This window comes from Spermophilus citellus (assembly GCF_964194105.1).
Source record: "Spermophilus citellus genome assembly, chromosome: 9".
NCBI lineage: Eukaryota > Metazoa > Chordata > Mammalia > Rodentia > Sciuridae > Spermophilus > Spermophilus citellus.
Genome location: NC_138191.1, coordinates 54270059 through 54288206, shown reverse-complemented (window position 1 = coordinate 54288206; position 18148 = coordinate 54270059). Strand labels below are relative to the sequence as shown.

Sequence of the window (18148 nt, the reverse complement as noted above, 5' to 3'; positions counted from 1 at the left end):
CCCTATTAGTAATTGTTGTATTCTGCTACCTTTCCTATCCCCTACTATACCCCTTCCCCTCCCCTCCCATCTTCTCTCTCTACCCCATCTACTGTAATTCATTTCTCTCCTTGTTTATTTTCCCATTCCCCTCACAACCTCTTATATGTAATTTTGTATAGCAATGAGGGTCTCCCTTCATTTCCATGAAATTTCCCTTTTCTATCCCTTTCCCTCCCATCTCATGTCTCTGTTTAATGTTAATCTTTTCTTCCTGCTCTTCCTCCCTGCTCTGTTCATAGATGCTCTCATTATATCAAAGAAGACATTTGGTATTTGTTTTTTAGAGATTGGCTAGCTTCACTAAGCATAATCTGCTCTAGTGCCATCCATTTCCCTGCAAATTCTATGATTTTGTCATTTTTTATTGCTGCATAGTACTCCATTGTGTATAGATGCCACATTTTTTTTTGGGTCTTCTAGGTATAGAATCATGTCATCTGCAAATAGTGATAATTTAAGTTCTTCTTTTCCTATTTTTATGCCTTTAATTTCTTTCGTCTGTCTAATTGCTCTGGCCAGTGTTTCGAGAACTATATTGAATAGAAGTGGTGATAGAGGGCATCCCTGTCTTGTTCCGGATTTTAGAGGGAATGCCTTTAACTTTTGTCCATTCAGAATGATGCTAGCCTGAGGCTTAGCATAGATAGCTTTTACAATGTCAAGGTAAGTTCCTGTTATCCCTAGTTTTTCTAATGTTTTGAACATAAAGGCATGCTATACTTTGTCGAATGCTTTCTCTGCATCTATCGAGATGATCATATGGTTCTTATCTTTAATTCTATTGATGTGGTGAATAACATTTATTGATTTCCGTATATTGAACCATCCTTGCATCCCAGGGATGAATCCTACTTGATCATGGTGCACAATTTTTTTTTATGTGTTTTTGTATTTGATTTGCCAGAATTTTATTGAGGATTTTTGCATCTAGGTTCATTAGAGATATTGGTCTGTAGTTTTCTTTCTTTGAGGTGTCTTTGTCTGGTTTCGGAATCAGGGTGATGTTGGCCTCATAGAATGAATTTGGAAGAGCTCCCTCTTTTTCTATTTCCTGAAATAACTTGAAAAGTATTGGTATTAATTCTTCTTTAAAGGTTTTGTAGAACTCCGCTGTATACCCATCCAGTCCTGGGCTTTTCTTGGTTGGTAGTCTTTTGATGGCTTCTTCAATTTCATCCATTGTTATTGGTCTGTTCAAATTGTGTGTATCCTCCTGACTCAGTCTGGGCAAATCATATGACTTAAAAAATTTATCGATGTCTTCACTATCTTCTATTTTATTGGAATATAGGTTTTCAAAATAATTTCTAATTGTCTTCTGTATTTCTGTAGCATCTGTTGTGATATTGCCTTTTTCATCCCGTATGTTAGTAATTTGAGTTCTCTCTCCTCTTCGTTAGCATGGCTAAAGGTCTGTCGATCTTATTTATTTTTTCAAAGAACCAACTTTTAGTTTTGTTAATTTTTTCAATAGTTTCTTTTGTTTCAATTTCATTGATTTCCGCTCTGATTTTAATTATTTCTTGCCTTCTGCTACATTTGCTGTTGTTTTGCTCTTCCTTTTCTAGGGCTTTGAGATGAAGTGTGAGCTCATTTATTTGTTGTTTTTTTCTTTTTTTGAGGAATGACCACCAGGCGATGAATTTTCCTCTTAAAACTGCTTTCATTGTGTCCCATAGATTCCGATATGTTGTGTCTGTATTTTCATTTATCTCTAAGAATTTTTTGATTTCCTCCTTTATTTCTTCTGTAACCCATTGATCATTCAGTAACATATTGTTCATTTTCCATGTGATGTAGGATTTTTCCTTTCTTCTTTTATCATTGATTTCCAGTTTCATTCCATTATGATCAGATAAAATGCCTGGTATTATCTCCACCCCTCTATATTTACTGAGGGTTGCCCTATGGCATAATATATGGTCTATTTTTGAGAGGGATCCATGTGCTGCTGAGAAAAAAGTATATCCACTTGATGATGGTTGATATATTCTATATATGTCAGTTAAGTCTAGGTTATTGATTGTGATATTGAGTTCTATAGTTTCTTTATTCAACTTTTGTTTGGAGGATCTGTCCAATGGTGAGAGAGGTGTGTTGAAGTCACCCATAATTATTGTGTTGTGGTCTATTTGATTCTTGAACTTGAGGAGAATTTGTTTTATGAACGTCGCAGCACCATTATTTGGTGCATAAATATTGATAATTGTTATGTCTTGTTGGTGAATGGTTCCTTTTAACAGTATATAATGACCTTCTTTATCCCTTTTGATTAACTTAAGTCTTGAAGTCGATTTTATTCGATATGAGGATGGCCACCCCTGCTTGCTTACGAGGAGCGTGTGCGTGGTATATTTTTTCCTATCCTTTCACCTTCAGCCTGTGTATGTCTTTTCCAATCAGATGTGTCTCCTGGAGGCAGCATATTGTTGGATTTGTTTTTTTAATCCATGATACCAGCCTATGTCGCTTTATTGTAGAGTTTAAGCCATTAACATTCAGAGTTACTATTGATATATGGTTTGTACTTCCATCCATGTTTGATTATTTATCCTTTTTTTAAAAAATTTAGTTTGTTTCTCCATGATTATCTTTTCCCTCACCCTCTGTCTTTACCGAGGCACTTCCTACTGATGGTTTTGGTTATTGTTTTTCATTTCTTCCTCGTGTAGTGTTTTGCTCAAAATGCTTTGCAATGCTGGTTTTCTGGCTGCAAATTCTTTTAACTTTTGTTTATCATGAAAGATTTTTATTTCGTTGTCATACCTGAAGCTTAATTTTGCTGGATACAGAATTCTTGGTTGGCATCCATTATCTTTCAGTGTTTGAAATACATTGTTCCATGACCTTCTTGCTTTCAGTGTCTCTGATTAAAAATCCATTATTAACCTTATTGGTTTACCCCTGAATGTAATCTGTCTCGTTTCTCTTGTAGCTTTTAATATTTTCTCTTTGTTCTGTATATTGGATATCTTCATAACAATGTGTCTTGGCGTTGGTCTACTGTGATTTTGTGTGCTCGGTGTCCTGTATGCATCTTCAATTTGTATATCTGTTTCCTTTTTTATTTTTGGAAAGTTTTCTGTAATTATTTCATTCAGCACGTTACTCATTCCCTTCGTTTGAATCTCTGTACCTTCTTCTATCCCAATGACTCATAAGTTTGGTTTTTTTATGTTATCCCATAACTCTTGGATGTTTTTCTCGTGATTTTTTACCAGCCTTTCTGAGTTGGCTAGACTCTTTTCAAGATGATATATTTTGTCTTCATTATCTGACGTTCTGGCTTCTACTTGCTCCACTCTGTTAGTGATACTCTCAATTGAGTTTTTAATTTGGTTTATCGTTTCCTTCATTTCTAGAATTATTGTTTGATTATTTTTTATAATCTCTATCTCCTGATAAAAATGCTTAACTTCTTCTTTTATCTGTTTATGTAATTCATTCTCAATGTGTTCTTTCACTGCTTGAATTTGCTGTCTTTTATCCTCTTTAAGGTTCCATTCCATCTGTCTAAGGTGTTCCTTGAGTTCTTTATATGACCATTTTTCTGATGACTCTAGGTCCTCCTGAATATTTAGGCTGTCCTGCATTGTTTGTACTCCTTTTCTTCCTTGCTTTTTGAAGCTGCTCATGTTACTTCTTGTTCTGTTTGACTGCCGAGTTACTGTTTACTCCTATAAATTTATTTGATGCTTGGGAGGAAAGGTATTAGAAGGGAAGGGAAGAAGTCACTAAAGAGAATGAGAGTAAGCAGGTAGAATTCAAGGAAGGGGGATAAGAGAAATGAAAAGACAAAAGAAGAAAAAAAGTAGGAAATAAAAAAAGAAAAAAAAATTTAAAAATAATAATAATAATAAAAATTAAAATTAAAATTAGAAGAAAAAAAATTTTAAAAAAATTGTAAAAAATATTTTAAAAAAACAACAAGAAAGAAAAATGAAGAAAGAAAACCCCAAATCAAAAAAAAAAGAGAGAGAGAAAAAAAAGGAAAAAAAAAAACTAATAAATGCAGTCTTAGAGTTTGATTAACTTCTCTTCCAGTAGGTGGCACTGTGCCCACCAGGCCAAGTTTCTCCTGTCAATACGCGGGAACCAATCACTGTGCAGCAGCTCCTCCCAGACTGGGCGAGTCTCCAATCCTGAGTGCCTAGGGCCTCCTCTTGTGTCTAGTCACTTCCCACTTTTCCTCTAGCCAGGCCCCTCTCACGGTGCTGCTCACCACAATACTGGCTACACGCCAGGTCTGCTGCTCCCGGGAGCCCTGTTTTCATGAACGACTGGGCACACTCTTCCAGTTTGCCATTCCCTCAGACCCTAAGTTTGTAGAGCTTGGGGCTGAGAATCCTCAGCGAATTTTACTTGCCCTCCGGTAGCCACGCCCCCGGTAGCTGGTGCAAGAGACCTCACAGTCAGCCCTGGTGGGAGCGGTAGTTCCGCGCCGCGGGTCCTGCACCACCTCTGATTCCCTCGGGCTGGCTATCGCGCTCACGGGAGAGCTGGGAGGGGCCCTTACGGGAGAGCTGGGAGGGGCCCTTAAGGTTTCCCCGTTGTGTGGAGAGGGAAGGCTAGGGAATTACACACCTGTAGCCGCAGGTTTCAATGAAGTTATCTCCTCCACCGCAGTCTGATGATGTCAGTTCTCTGCCATGGTAGTGTCTCTTGCAAATGGCGACAGTTCGTTTCCCTTTGCCGGGCAACCAATGCAACGGGTGGGTCCTTACTGTCTCTCCCAAGCCCCGTTTCAAACCTGTGGCCACTACCTATGAAGGCTCGGTAGGCATTTACCTCCGTAGGATCAGAAGGGCTGATCAGTTGTTTCAGCCGGATGGATTAGTGCTGAGTCACAGCTGTTTGTCTGTGGGAAGTAGGCGAACGGGAGCTTGAATTCAGCCGATCCGGGCTCACTGTGTGTTCTGAGAGACCCAGACTGTTCGCCCCAGATCCACGTCAGCTCAGCATTGCCTAGTGATCCTGAGCAAACAGAATTTAGACTGTTTACGACTCCCTATGCCCGCACAGCTGAAGAGGTCAGAGACTTGATCTCTCCGCACCCGCCGCCATGTTGGAATTCCTATTGAACCATTCTTGCATCCCTAGAATGAAACTACCTTGATCAAGATGTATGAACTTTGGCCTGAGCTGCTGAATTCAATTCAATTGTTTTATTGAGAATTTTTGTATTTATATTCACCAGAAATCTTGGTCTTTATTTTTCTTTGCTGTTATTGTTGTTGTGCCCTAATTATGTTTTGGAAGCAGGGCAATATTGGCTTTGTTTAATGAATTCTATTTTATAAAATAGTTGTAGAAGTATTTATATCATTTCTTTAAAAGTCTGGTAAAATTAAGCACTGAATGTATTCATTTCTGGGTTTTCACTGTTGGGAGACTTTTTATTTCTTCTTGATTCTCATTTCTAGTTGTTGATCTATTTGAGAATTTAATACCCTCTTGCTTAAATTTTATTCAGTCACATGTGTTCAGATTTTTTCTGTTTCTTCTAGATTTTCCAAATTATTGGCATTTAACATTTCAAAATATTTATTAATGATTGTTCCAATTCAGTGGTATCTGTTGTCACATCTCATTCATCTCTACTTTTATTTATTTGGCTCTTTCTTTCTTTTGGTTTGTTCAGATAAACTTTGTCAATTGTGTTTTTAAAGTACCAGTGTTTTCTTTAATGGATCAGTTACATTGTTCTTCTCATCTCTATTTTATTTATTTATGCTCTGATCTTTATTATTAACTTCCTTCTAATGATTTTGGGTTTGGTTTGACCTTGAGATCTATCTTTAGATTATTGATTTGAGACCTCTCTTATTTTTTTTTTATGTAGGTATTCATTGTTATGAATTTCTCTCTTATTATGCCTTTGTTGTATCTCATATGTTCTGGCATGTTCTATTTCAATTTTCATTTGAATCTCAAGGTTTTTTTAATTCCCTTCAATTTCTTCAATATTCACTGTTTGTTCAATAGTGTTTTGCTCAATCTGCACACATCTATATAACTTATGAAGTCTCTCTTCCTGTTGTTTCTGTTTTCATTCCACTGTTGCCTGATAACATGCAAGAATTTATTTGAATTTGTTAAGATACTTTATGGCCTCATATGTGATATATTTTGAAAAAGTACCATGTGCTAATGAAAAATGTGTATTCTGTACTTCTTGGATGGATATTATATTACAAAGATATTTTGTAGATATCTGTTAAGTTGTTAAGTTCATTTGATTTATACTATAATTCAACTCATGCCTCTCTTGATTTTTTTTTTTTTTGGTCTGGATGATCTATCTGTGATGGTGGGTGTCAAAATCATCCACTATTTTTTTGGGGGGATCTATCTCTCCTTTATTTCTAGTAGTATTTATTTTTTAAAGTCCGATACTCCAACATTGAGTGCATATATATTTTTAATCATTATATCTTCTTGATGACCTTCATGAGAATGTAGTGATCTTCTTTTTCTTTTTAACTGATTTTGATTTGAAGTCTGTTTTGTTGGCTACAAGTATAGCTACTCCTTCCTGCTTGTTGATTCCATTTGACTGTATTGTCATTTTCCAGACTTTCACTTTCAGATTGTGTTTGTCTTTGTAGATGAAGTGAGTTTCTTGCATGTACCATATCCATGGGTCTTATTTGTTTTATCCAATCAACTTATCTGTATCTTTTAATTGGAGAATCAAGATCATTCAAGACCATTGATGAAAAATCTGTAGTTGTTCATTAGGTTCTTCTGAATAGTTTATTATGTTCATTTCTTCCTGTCTTATACATCTTCGACATTTAATGGTTTAACATATTGATAATGTTTGATTCTTACCTACTTATCATTTGCATGTCTACTCTTCTAGTGATATTTATTCTTTCCTGTGCTCAAATGATTAAGTTAATTTTTATTGCTTCTCTGGGTTTAGTGCTCATGAATTCTTTTAGCCTATGAGTACCTGGAAAAGTCTTTATTTCTTCTTTGATTTCAAATGATAAGCTTGCTAGATATAATGATAAGGGTATTCTTTTCTTTAAGGATTTGAAACACATCATTCTAAACTCTCCTGGCCTTTACAATTTCTTCTGCAATGTTATTCTGTAGGGTTTGCCTTTAATTATTACTTGCCAATTTTCTCTTGCAGCTTTTAAATTCTATGTTCTATACTCTTAGGAATTTAACTATACTATTATGTCGTGTAAATGTTATTTTCTGGTCATGTCTATCTGGCATTTTAAATTCCACCTGTACCTGGGTATCCAGAACAGAATGCAGAGCTTCCCAGATAGACTCTTTCTGGAGTCATTTGAGTTGTGCCTTCTGAAATCAGTACAGATACTGATTTCACAGCATGTCAATGATGTAGGGAAGAATGTGGAGCTCTCCAAAGATTCTCTCCATACCTTTTTATGCTGTGTGCTTAGAGGGCAGAGGCACTATCAACTCTGCAGCATGACCTGGTATACAACAAAGGGCAGAGAAAAGCTATGTAGTCCCATAGATCTCGCTGATAGGGTATGGCTTTGGGTTCTGTACATTCTGCTATCTATGATCCTGGTGTTCCCAGCCTTGGCTTTTTCAGGTTGTTATATTTGGCTCTTCTAGATTGTTACATGTGACTGCTCATTGCCCTGGACTCTGATATATGGCCTGCTGAACCACTGATTCTAAAGGGAAGTGACTTCCATTCCCTTGTGTGCTTCAGTTTGATCTCCCACTGCATAAAATTCTCAGAAAGTTGCTGTCAGATTTTCTCCCACTAGGTTTGAATTGACTCTTGAGCCTACTTCCTGATATGTCTGTGTAGTGTAATTTCCATGAGTTCTCAGAGACAGGAAAATTCAGGGGTCTTCGACTCCCAGAACAGTAAGTTCAGAAAATTAGGACTATTCTCAAGATAGCTCCCAGTTATATCCCCATGAGAATATGCAGGCAAGGGCAGAGAACTTCTCCAAAGCTAGTTTGCCATGCAAATCTTAGGTCTATTGTTTGTTTAGACTATATTTCTATACAATACTAAATCCTGTGCCAGTGGTGCTCACTGGAACTCTTCTTCACTTATATTTATCTCACAGAAGGGGCACTCCCCTTCCTGTGCTTCTATGTGATTGATACTGGGCTGTTCTGTTTTACCCTCTATTCCATTATCCAAAGTCTCTGCATGAATTAGTCATCTTTTAACTCTTAAAAAATGCCTAGGAAAAACAACTTAGGAGGAAATTTTTTTGTTTGTTTGTTTCAGAGCTTCAGAAACATCTTGGTGGAAGGGCATGGCAGAAGAAACCTAATACCTCGTAACAGCCACAAAGCAGAAACAGAGAAGGAGGCAGGGCACACTTCCTCCAACTAAGTCCCACTTTCTATAGTTTCCACCATCTCCCAATAATCATCAAATTATTAGTTCATAAGTGAATTAATTTATTGATGAGGTCAATGGATCAATTATCCAATTATGTTCCAAGAGCCCCACCTCTGAACAATGTTGCCTTCAACACATGAGCCTTTCAGGGACACTGAAGATTCAAACCATAACACACGGTTTCTTTGAGTATTTGTCTGTCTGCCATTGAATTCCAGCATTCTCCTATGGTCACTCACCTCATGAAGAAAGTGCACTGCAGTGTTTTCATTATACCTCACAGAACAGGTGAGTTCTGGGTGCCTCTAACCCTTGTCTTAAATCTCTCTTTCGCTGCTTCCAAATCTTTTCCTTTGTCTTTAGTTGCAAAGATTTTATTATGATGTATTTCTGTATAGATTTATTTGAGTGTATCCTGTTTGGGGTTCCCTTGACTTTTAGGATCTATAGTTTTATATCTTTTTTAACAAATGAAGAAATTTTCAGTCACTGTTTCTTTTTCATCTCTATTTTCTTTCCCATCTCCTCTGTGACTGATAAACAAATGTTAGATTTGTTATTATATTTTTACAGTTCCCACAGGCTCTATTCAATTTATTTTCTTGTATTAATCTTGGATAATTTCCATTGCACTAATTCTTTTTTCTGTTTTCTCCATTCTATTGTTGAGTACATTTTTATTTCTCAGTTATTGGATTTTTTCAATCCTAAAATTCTCATTTGATTCTAATGAAAATTATAAATTTTCATTTAATTCTAATATATTCTGTATTTCTTTCTCAGGAAATTTTTGTCTTATTTTGTTGTACATTTGTTTCAAGCATGTTTTCTATTGCTTATTAATACAATTTTATCATAACAACTTTAAATAGATGATTATTTATTTGTAGATGATTCTAACATCTCTAATATGTTGGTGTCTGTATGTACCAACTGGCCTTTTATCATGTACCCTAAGATCTTCCTGGGACTTTGTAGAATGAGTAATTTTCCATTGAAATATTATTATATTGGGTATTAAGACACTCTTCATCTTATTTAAACTTTTTTTGTGGGGGCTGGCTTTCTGGATATCACACTGACAAGGGAAAAGGAGGGTGCTGTCTTTTTACTGCCATATAGACATCAGGTTCCCTATTTGTTGTTTTCTGACACCCAACAGGCATGGCTCCTTGCTATGTGTGACTGAGAGAGAATAAAAGTCTTGGCTCAATACTAAGCTTAACTAATAGCTCCTTGGATGGGAGGGGCATGAGTATTTATACAACATAATATTATAGTTAAAAGGAATTTAAGAGTATAGGACATGGAATTTTAAAAGCTGCAATTTTAAAACCTACTTGGTTTTCAATGACACCATAAAGAGAAAAAGCCTTATTACCACAGAGTGGTAATCAAAGACCTGACTACCAGTAGACATTCTTTATATCACCCAAAGGTACAGGATGAGGGAAAGAAACCTCATTACACTCAGGTTGAATGGGAGTTCAGGCTTCCCACATGCAGAAGTTCATTGTTGCCAGTGGGGACATGGGTCTGCCTAGAGTGGGGAGATACTTATACTAGGATCCCCACTTGTCCTTTGTACAAATGGATTTGGGAATGCAGTTTTTACATGTGATGTTTGGCTAAAGTAGAACAGTTATTGTCCAAAACTCATCTCCTTTACTATACTGCTCCTTTCCTTGTTCTGTGGCTATAAAAAAGTAGGCTTTTCATCTACATCTCTGTTGTTCCTGGGTTGCTGGCACCTAGTGTGGCATATATGAGGAAACAAGAATCAAGTCATAAAACTCATCACTCTTTAATTCCTTAGGTTTTGAGGTTCCCTGGCCAGTCTGCCTTCTTGTCCATCTTTCAGAGTCTTTTCATGTTACTTACACACACACACACACACACACACACACACACTCAGGTTTCTGTTGTACTAGGGAAAGCACACAGAAATCTAGGTCTACTCCACATTCTTGGAAGCAGAAATCTACCTTCATTTTGATATGTGTATAATTTCTACCTTAATTTATAAATTTCATAAGACAATGTTAATTCTGATAGTCAAACTTGCAATACAAGATATTTGCACTCAACCTTTTTGTGTTGTGAGAGAATGATGTTAAACTCTCTGATTTTAATTGCCATTAATACATCGTAGTGAGAAGTCATATTAATGGAGTTTTATTTGAGAGATGATGGTGTAGTTATTAAATAAAAAATTTTATTTAGGTCAAGTCAGACTTCAAAACATGAATATCTAGCCCTTCAGACACATGCTTATGCTAAAATGTGCCAACACTTTTAGGCCTATGTTGAGCAACATTAAAAAAAAACCTAATGTATAGATAATGAAAAATGACCAATTTGTATTATTTTATAGAAAGTACAATTCACCACATCTCAAAGCATCCCTTTGTGAATATGAGGGTCAAGTTACCCAGTATCTCATCACAAGAAACAAAACAATTAATTTTTTATATTTTGAAGTTGTGAGACCAATAATTTTTTCTCTGTGTGCCAGGAAATCCAGAGTCAAGTTTGGTAATCCCTCCAGTACCTTGTAGCACAGATCATGTATTGGGCTTATCCTTGATTTCATTTTATCTTTCAGTGAAAATTTTATTTTACACAGATTCTTCTTTCATGTATTTTTGTTAATCCAGTAATCCAGTAAGCATTTGGTACCTAGTCTCATTTATTTTAGAGACAGATGGATAAATGAATATATTAGATAAACATGGAGCATTAGTAAGTCCTGTTCAATAGGACAGTAAATGAACTTTGGGTTTGTTCTCTACTCACAAGAGGAACTCAGTGAGTGCTGCCACTTAAATCCCACACCTCTTTGTTAGAGGACAAACACAAATAGTACCTGTAAGACTGATGCACCGCTGTGGAGAAACTGAAGGCCACTTTCAGCTGAATCAATCCCACCAGTGGCCAGAATAGGAAATCCAGGCAAAGCACGAGCAATGGAGGTCACAGCTCTCAAAGCAATAGGTCTGATTGCTGTCCCTACAGAAAATGAGCATTAGAAAAGGTTAACACATTGACCATTGGAAAATGTCGCTTTATAGTTATCATATGTGAAGTCAATATTGTATCAGGCAAATTTCACATTTCTTCATCTCTGTTTAAGATATATACATGCATAATATGTAAACATTATGTTTCAGAGCATGTTAATTTGTCAATGCATGTGTATGTAAGAAATTTAATGCTATTACTGAATGCAGACAAGTTATGAAGTGGGTATATCAACCCTAGAACTCTTGCATAAAATACATGCAAATTACAATTTGACATACAGCAATGTGTAAAGATTGTATGGAATGTTCAAGCATCTGTTTCAAAAAGAACAAGGAACAGCAGGTTCTGAAAAACAAAACCAATCACATACAGTACATAAATAGACATACAACTCTGTTATGTTTCTGCAAAGTCAAAAGCAGCTGGTGTGAATATAGATGCTGTAAAACAAGCAAGGTGCTGACAAACTTGCAGATTCCATATTTCTTTGTACATGTATTTCAAATACTTTGAGAAAACAGCATGAGCCTAATGTAAATTTCCACATATTAGAAAATTTTAACCAAATTAAAGAGAATTTATTAGAATCTAGTAATTATAGTGCATGTGTCTTCATACATCTGCATATAAATTTATTTTTCATTAGCCAGACATTCCCAGTTGATCTTTTCCATAACAGTCATGAATATTGCCTGAATGGACAGAACACCTTGTGGTCACTTCAAACATCAATACACTGTACAGAAGCTCTTTTGGTCCTCAAGTATTAAATATCCTGAAGAGCATCAATGATTATGAAATAGAGAAAACATTTGGATATTCCTGGCGTTCACTCAGAAATCAACAGTCCTTTAAGGTCATTTTCTGAACTAAATATAGATCTTTTTATGTAAGAATTTGACATTGCCTTAAACCAGTGCTCAAAAAACAACTCAAACATCAACTGATTCAAAGTTGTACTAAAAGGCATGTAGTACTTTTCATCTCCTCTGTTGCCACAAGCACAATTATCAGTATTGTCAATATGTATTTACTGCAGTGCTCACTTCAAGAAAGCACTTGGCACTTTGCTTGGGATCAGTGGATTTTAACCTGAAAAGGCTATATACTGTATGGTAATGACTGCAATGATATTCAGGAAAAGGCAAAACTATGGAGACAGTAAAAAGACCAGTAGTTGGGGAAGTAGTAAAGGGAGGATTTTTAGGACAATAAAAATACTGTATGTGTGATACTATAATGATGGACACATGTTGCCATATATGTATCCAAATTCATTAAACACACAATGCTAGGAGTTAACCCTGATATGATCTATGGGCTTTCGGTACTAATGATGTATCAGTGTATTCATGAGTTGTAACAAATTTATCACTTCAGTGAAGTATGTTGATAATGAGAGAGGTTACCAACATATGGGGGCAGCTGGTATATAAGAAATCTCTGCCTTTCTCTCAGTTTTTGCTGTGAATCTAAATCTACTCTAAAACAATAAGTTCTTTAAAAAAGTCAAACTTTTAAATTCTGTTTATATCAATTTCAGATAGATATAACTTATGCATAAAAGGTGCTTTTGCACTTAAAACCAAGTGGAAATGTGGAAATGTGTGCTTCTTGTGCCAAACATTAAAAAATTTCCTCTATTTAGTATTTCTTAGTCAAAAGATTCTATGCTGATACTTTAAAATTTCATAATAGACATTTAGCACATATAAGTATTAAGGCAAATTAGAAATCGGAGATTGAGGTTATATTTTTATATCAAAAGATTTATTAATTATATCTTTGTGTTTGAACCATAAAGGAAGCTAATATAGCAGACACAATTTATGTATATATATGCATTTATATATACATATGAATAGCTCTATTAAAAAGAAATCTAAATGAAGATAAAAGTTAAAGGAGGCTTTTACAGAAATCTACAACTTAAACCCTCAGATAAGTATACAGCTATCTCTGCATAATATAACTGACATGCTCAATACATACTAAGCTAATGGGTTCTTTATATACATGTTACTTTGAAGTAATAAAGAAATATTGGAATTCAAACTCACCCTTATTTAGTTGACCCAAGAGACTAAAGGAAATTTGAACTAAGCAGATAAATAATTTATTTCTAACTGCACTGTTAGAAGACTATCATTAACACTAAGGGGTAAAATTTCAAAGTGGTATACAGGGATTTGGCCACATATTCCAATTGATATTAATGGACATCAAATGGCAAAATCCCAGGACACAGCTTTGAAAATTTAACCAGTTACATTTAAAGGGCAACATTATTACACAGGTGTTAAAAAACATCAGCAAATCCTCATTGGCATTTGAAGATGTTGAATTACATCAATATGACATATTGTATTTCATGCTTTTCTTCATTTTCTAAAACTTTTCTAATCCACCTAATGAACATGAAAAATTTTAAAACTAATAGAGTTGTCGTTTTTTAAAAAATATTAATGGCAATTATGTTCTAAGAAAATGTGATTCAAAAATGAAGAACCAGATCTTTCTGCTGCTGGGCAACAGTAAACTTTTTAAGTAAGTTTTTATTTCCATTATAAACTTCATTTGATTTTTTTAAAAAAATAACTCAACTGATTTAATATGACAGGCAATCTACCTCTTCTCAGCATTTTTATGGGGAATAGATTTTATAAATGGTTTTCATACTCCAAGAAAGGTTTCTCAAAGGAAACTATAAGTATATAAAAGGATCGTTCTAAATTGTAATACAGAATTTTTTTTAACTTTTAAGATGACAGAAATGAAGAAATAATAAGTTCAAGACAAAAAAAAATTGGTGCAAAGAAAAATATATATGCAGGGCACTGTAGCATACGCCTGTAATCTCAGTGGCTTGGGGAGGCTGAGGCAAGAGAATTATGAGTTCAAAGCCAGCCTCAGCCAAAGGGAGAACCTAAGCAACACAGTGAGACCCTGTCTCACACATATATAACATTATACAGAATTGTGTATATGCCAATGAAAATTCCTAGAGACTGTAGAGTCACAGTGGAGATAACAATTTTTTAAATTATGTCACTGCTATGAACAATGTTTTTAGATCAAAGACCAGGAAGAAGCCAATTTGAGAGATTTAAGAAATGTGAATGTAGTCTCCATTCTTAAGAAAACAAGGTCTAAATCAAGAAACTGCAATCATATAAGCTGCAATGAATTAAGAGGTAACATGCAATTTAAATTAAGCTTTCATTTACATGGGGTGGCCCGATGAACCTAACAGGAAATTCAGTTACATCCCACCATTCTGTTTCATCTGTTCAGAAACTTTAAATAAAAACTAAGCCATTTTAGGTGGCCAGGACTGGATACAAATTGTGGATTCAAACAAACAACAAGCAATCAAACAAAAGAAGAACCAGATCTTTGAATAGCAACATCCCTGCCAAGAATTCTAATTGGCACTGAAGGGTCCTTCTGGAGTAGTTAATGGACTGGACTGAACTGCAACTTTTGGTCTCTAATCAATGTAGGCCCTCCTTATAGTCACACTTAAAATGCAAATCAATATCTTGAGGATATAGATCTTCTTTGATAAACTGCACAGAACTTTTTTGGATTGATTCATGTTTTAGAAAATCATTTTACTAAGAGATTTTGAATTAAGTTAATTCTTCTAATTTTGATGAAACTTTTTTCCTCAAGAAAATGACATTATCATTTTTCAAAGGTCACTTAAATACAATTTGAAAAATGCTACATAATAACTACAGAATTATGTACTTATATGCATATGTGAACGTATTATGAACTTGTCATGATGCATTCCTTAATCAGTCTTCACTTACCCATTTATCTGCTCATCTGTTTATAAACAAAATATTTATTAGGTACCTATATCTTTGTTTTCTGATTAATCAGTTTATGACCTTTCCATATAACTGAGATGGATATTCCAAACACCAGTTCTCATGATCTTAGGTAGGTTGTTTCAATGTAAATGATTTAGTGCAATTATACACTGTGTACCAGTTTTCCATTAGGAAAAATTAAAATTTGTTTTATCATCATACAGTTTATAAAGATTATCAATACAAATTCTAGAAAGAAATCAGTTTTAGGATGAATTAGTTATATCAGACAATGGGTCCTACTGCCGAACTTGAACCCTAGATCCACTAATTACGAGCTGATTTTGTGAAAGATTATATTAATTTCACTGTAATCAATTGTGACATCTACAAAACAATGAGAAGAGTAGTAACAATCATTTTGAGGAATAAATGATTTAATATATTTCAAGGGCATATGTTGAAAATTGTTGAAGAGTTTGCTAGTATAATCTGCTATGGGTAATGCTGAGCGCCATTGCCAAGTAGGAATGACACATCGAAATTTCCTTGCCAGCGTACCCCATGTTAAATGGACTTGCCTTGGAAATTCGCTGTGACATTGCATGTATGTTTGAGAAAGGTGACCCTGCTCAAGGACCAGGGTGGATCCAGGATTAGGGTGTATCCTGCAGGTTTGAGGAAGTATCCCGCTCCTTGGGTTTAGGGCGTTCCCGGTTTAAGACAAGTTTAAGGCGTTCCCAGTTTAAGACAATATGGGTTTTAGGGAAGTTGGATGTTGAAGATTATTGCTACTGGGAATAGGGCGTTCCTGCTGCTTGAGTTCCCGTTGAGTTCTCGTGAGATTCAGAAAGTATTGGAAAAAAAAGCCTCGTGGAGTAGGTGAATTGGGCGGCAGGAGAACTTGGATTTCCTGAGAACGTGTGTAGAGGCTGGTGTGAGTTCGGGAATAAAGAATTGCTTTTTGAATCTACAAGGTGTGTGGTGGCTCGTGATTCTGTGCCCAGCCAAGACTGCGGCAGGGTAACCCTCAGGGACAACTGATTTCAGAGAGAGTCCTTATTTAGCTTACTTGGTATTATGGTTTAGATGTGATGTGTCCCCCAAAAGCTTACATGTGAGAAAAATCAGAAAGGTTCAGAGGAGAAATGATTGGGTTGTAAGAGTCTTAACCCAATTAGTGAATTAATCCCTGATGGGATTAATTGAAGAGGTAGGATGTGGCTGGAGGAGGTAGGAATTGGGGTATGGCTCTGGGGAATATATTTTGTGTCTGGAGAGAGGAGTCTCTTGAGCTCTGCTTATTGATCACATGATGTTAGCTGCTTCCCTCTGCCACACTCATCAGCCATGATGTTCTGCCTCACCTAGAGCCCTGAGGAATGGAGGCACTGTTCTATGGACTAAGACCTCTGAAACCATGAGCCCTCAAGTAAAATCTTTTTCCTCTAGAGTTGTTCTGGGAAGATCCTTTAGTCACAGCAGTGAAAACACTAAAACACTTGGACATTGCCTTCTATATTGTTCTTGTATGTTTAGTGAGGCAATGAAACTGATATCCACATTGGAGACAAAAGCATAATACCCATGATGATAGAATTTTATATCCACTGACATTTAAAAGAACCATGCATGTCCTCTCCTTTTTCTTCTTTTCTAACAGCTGTCATTTAGCATGTCATAATGTTGATAAGATTATTTTGACTTCAAAGCTAAAAATCTCAAAGGCAAATGTCAATATATTAAAACTTTTTTTTGAGAATCAAAAGGTCCATGCACTAAGCCAATATACAAGGATTTTAATGACAACATTGGAACTGAAGTTTATTGGTGAGAAAGAAGAAAGAGATTTACTTTGCATGACTGAATCCTTGAAGAGAAAAGGAATTTTTAATGGGCAAGATAGTGTAGAACATATGCTAATTTTGGATAACTGGAATTTTGAATAATTGAGTTTAATTCTGTTTGTTTTTTCCCTCATCATTTGACTCCTAGGACAGCTACTGTTACACAATTAATTGTTAGAACTAAGTCCACAATAAACTCCCTGATAATAGCTCTAGCTGGCAATAAAACAGAAATTGGGTTATAATACTCACTTGTCCTCGCTGTGTATACAAAAAGAAAATGTAGTTTTAATTTGCTCACATTAATTAAAATATAATTAATTACGTGGATAAAGAATTCATTAGAAATTGAACTTTGACTGCCTAATTGTTAATAGTTTAAACATCACCCAGAAGAAAGAAAATATTAGCAAATCAAGAATTTTAAGGATTTAGGAGTTTAAAGATTGATTCTTATAAAATACCCATAAATCAAGCACCAACAAGTTTATGCTTTTCAAAACAAGTTAAAAATGTTAATGAAGTTAATATACTGATAAATATGTGAAGCATAGCTATTTAAAAGTACAACTTTACACATGGATTAAGGTCCTCTGAGAACAATAGCATAATTCAATTGCAAACTTGAGTACAAAAATGATCTAGGATTATGTGTGGAGATGTGAAATCTTTAGGGAAGAAAGAGAAAAAGCAAGATCTATTGCTTCTATATTATCTTTATTTTTTATGGAAAAGTAAAAAGTACTTTACAAAAACTTTTAAATTCTATTTTTATGTCATTGTCCCTGAGCCTTCCTATCCTTATACTTATGTTTATCTGCTTCATAACATATTCAATATGTTCATAGTTAATTCATATTCAACTCTATACCTAGCCTGTGCCAGGCATTTTATTTTAAAGCAATAGAATTATAATATTCACCAAAAACGGGGGCCTTTATCTTTCTCAAATTGTCAGCTGCTGTTAGAGGAAATAGCAGGAACACTCATTCCTGGAGTGATCTCCACAAGCTGGATACCGAGGCTGGGGCTTCATGTAAGAGGTGGAAATTAAC

At 35.3% G+C, this 18148-nt stretch overlaps 1 protein-coding gene across 2 annotated transcripts in view; it reads right to left on the bottom strand.

Annotated features, from left to right (window-relative positions):
- Positions 1–18148, bottom strand: part of DPYD (dihydropyrimidine dehydrogenase) — an 824864-nt gene that overhangs the window by 152713 nt on the left and 654003 nt on the right. For both annotated transcript variants that reach the window (XM_081305920.1, XM_081305921.1), the window contains one exon: positions 11268–11410. In XM_081305920.1, the coding sequence (XP_081162046.1) occupies positions 11268–11410 (143 nt within the window). The remainder of the gene's footprint in view (positions 1–11267; positions 11411–18148) is intronic.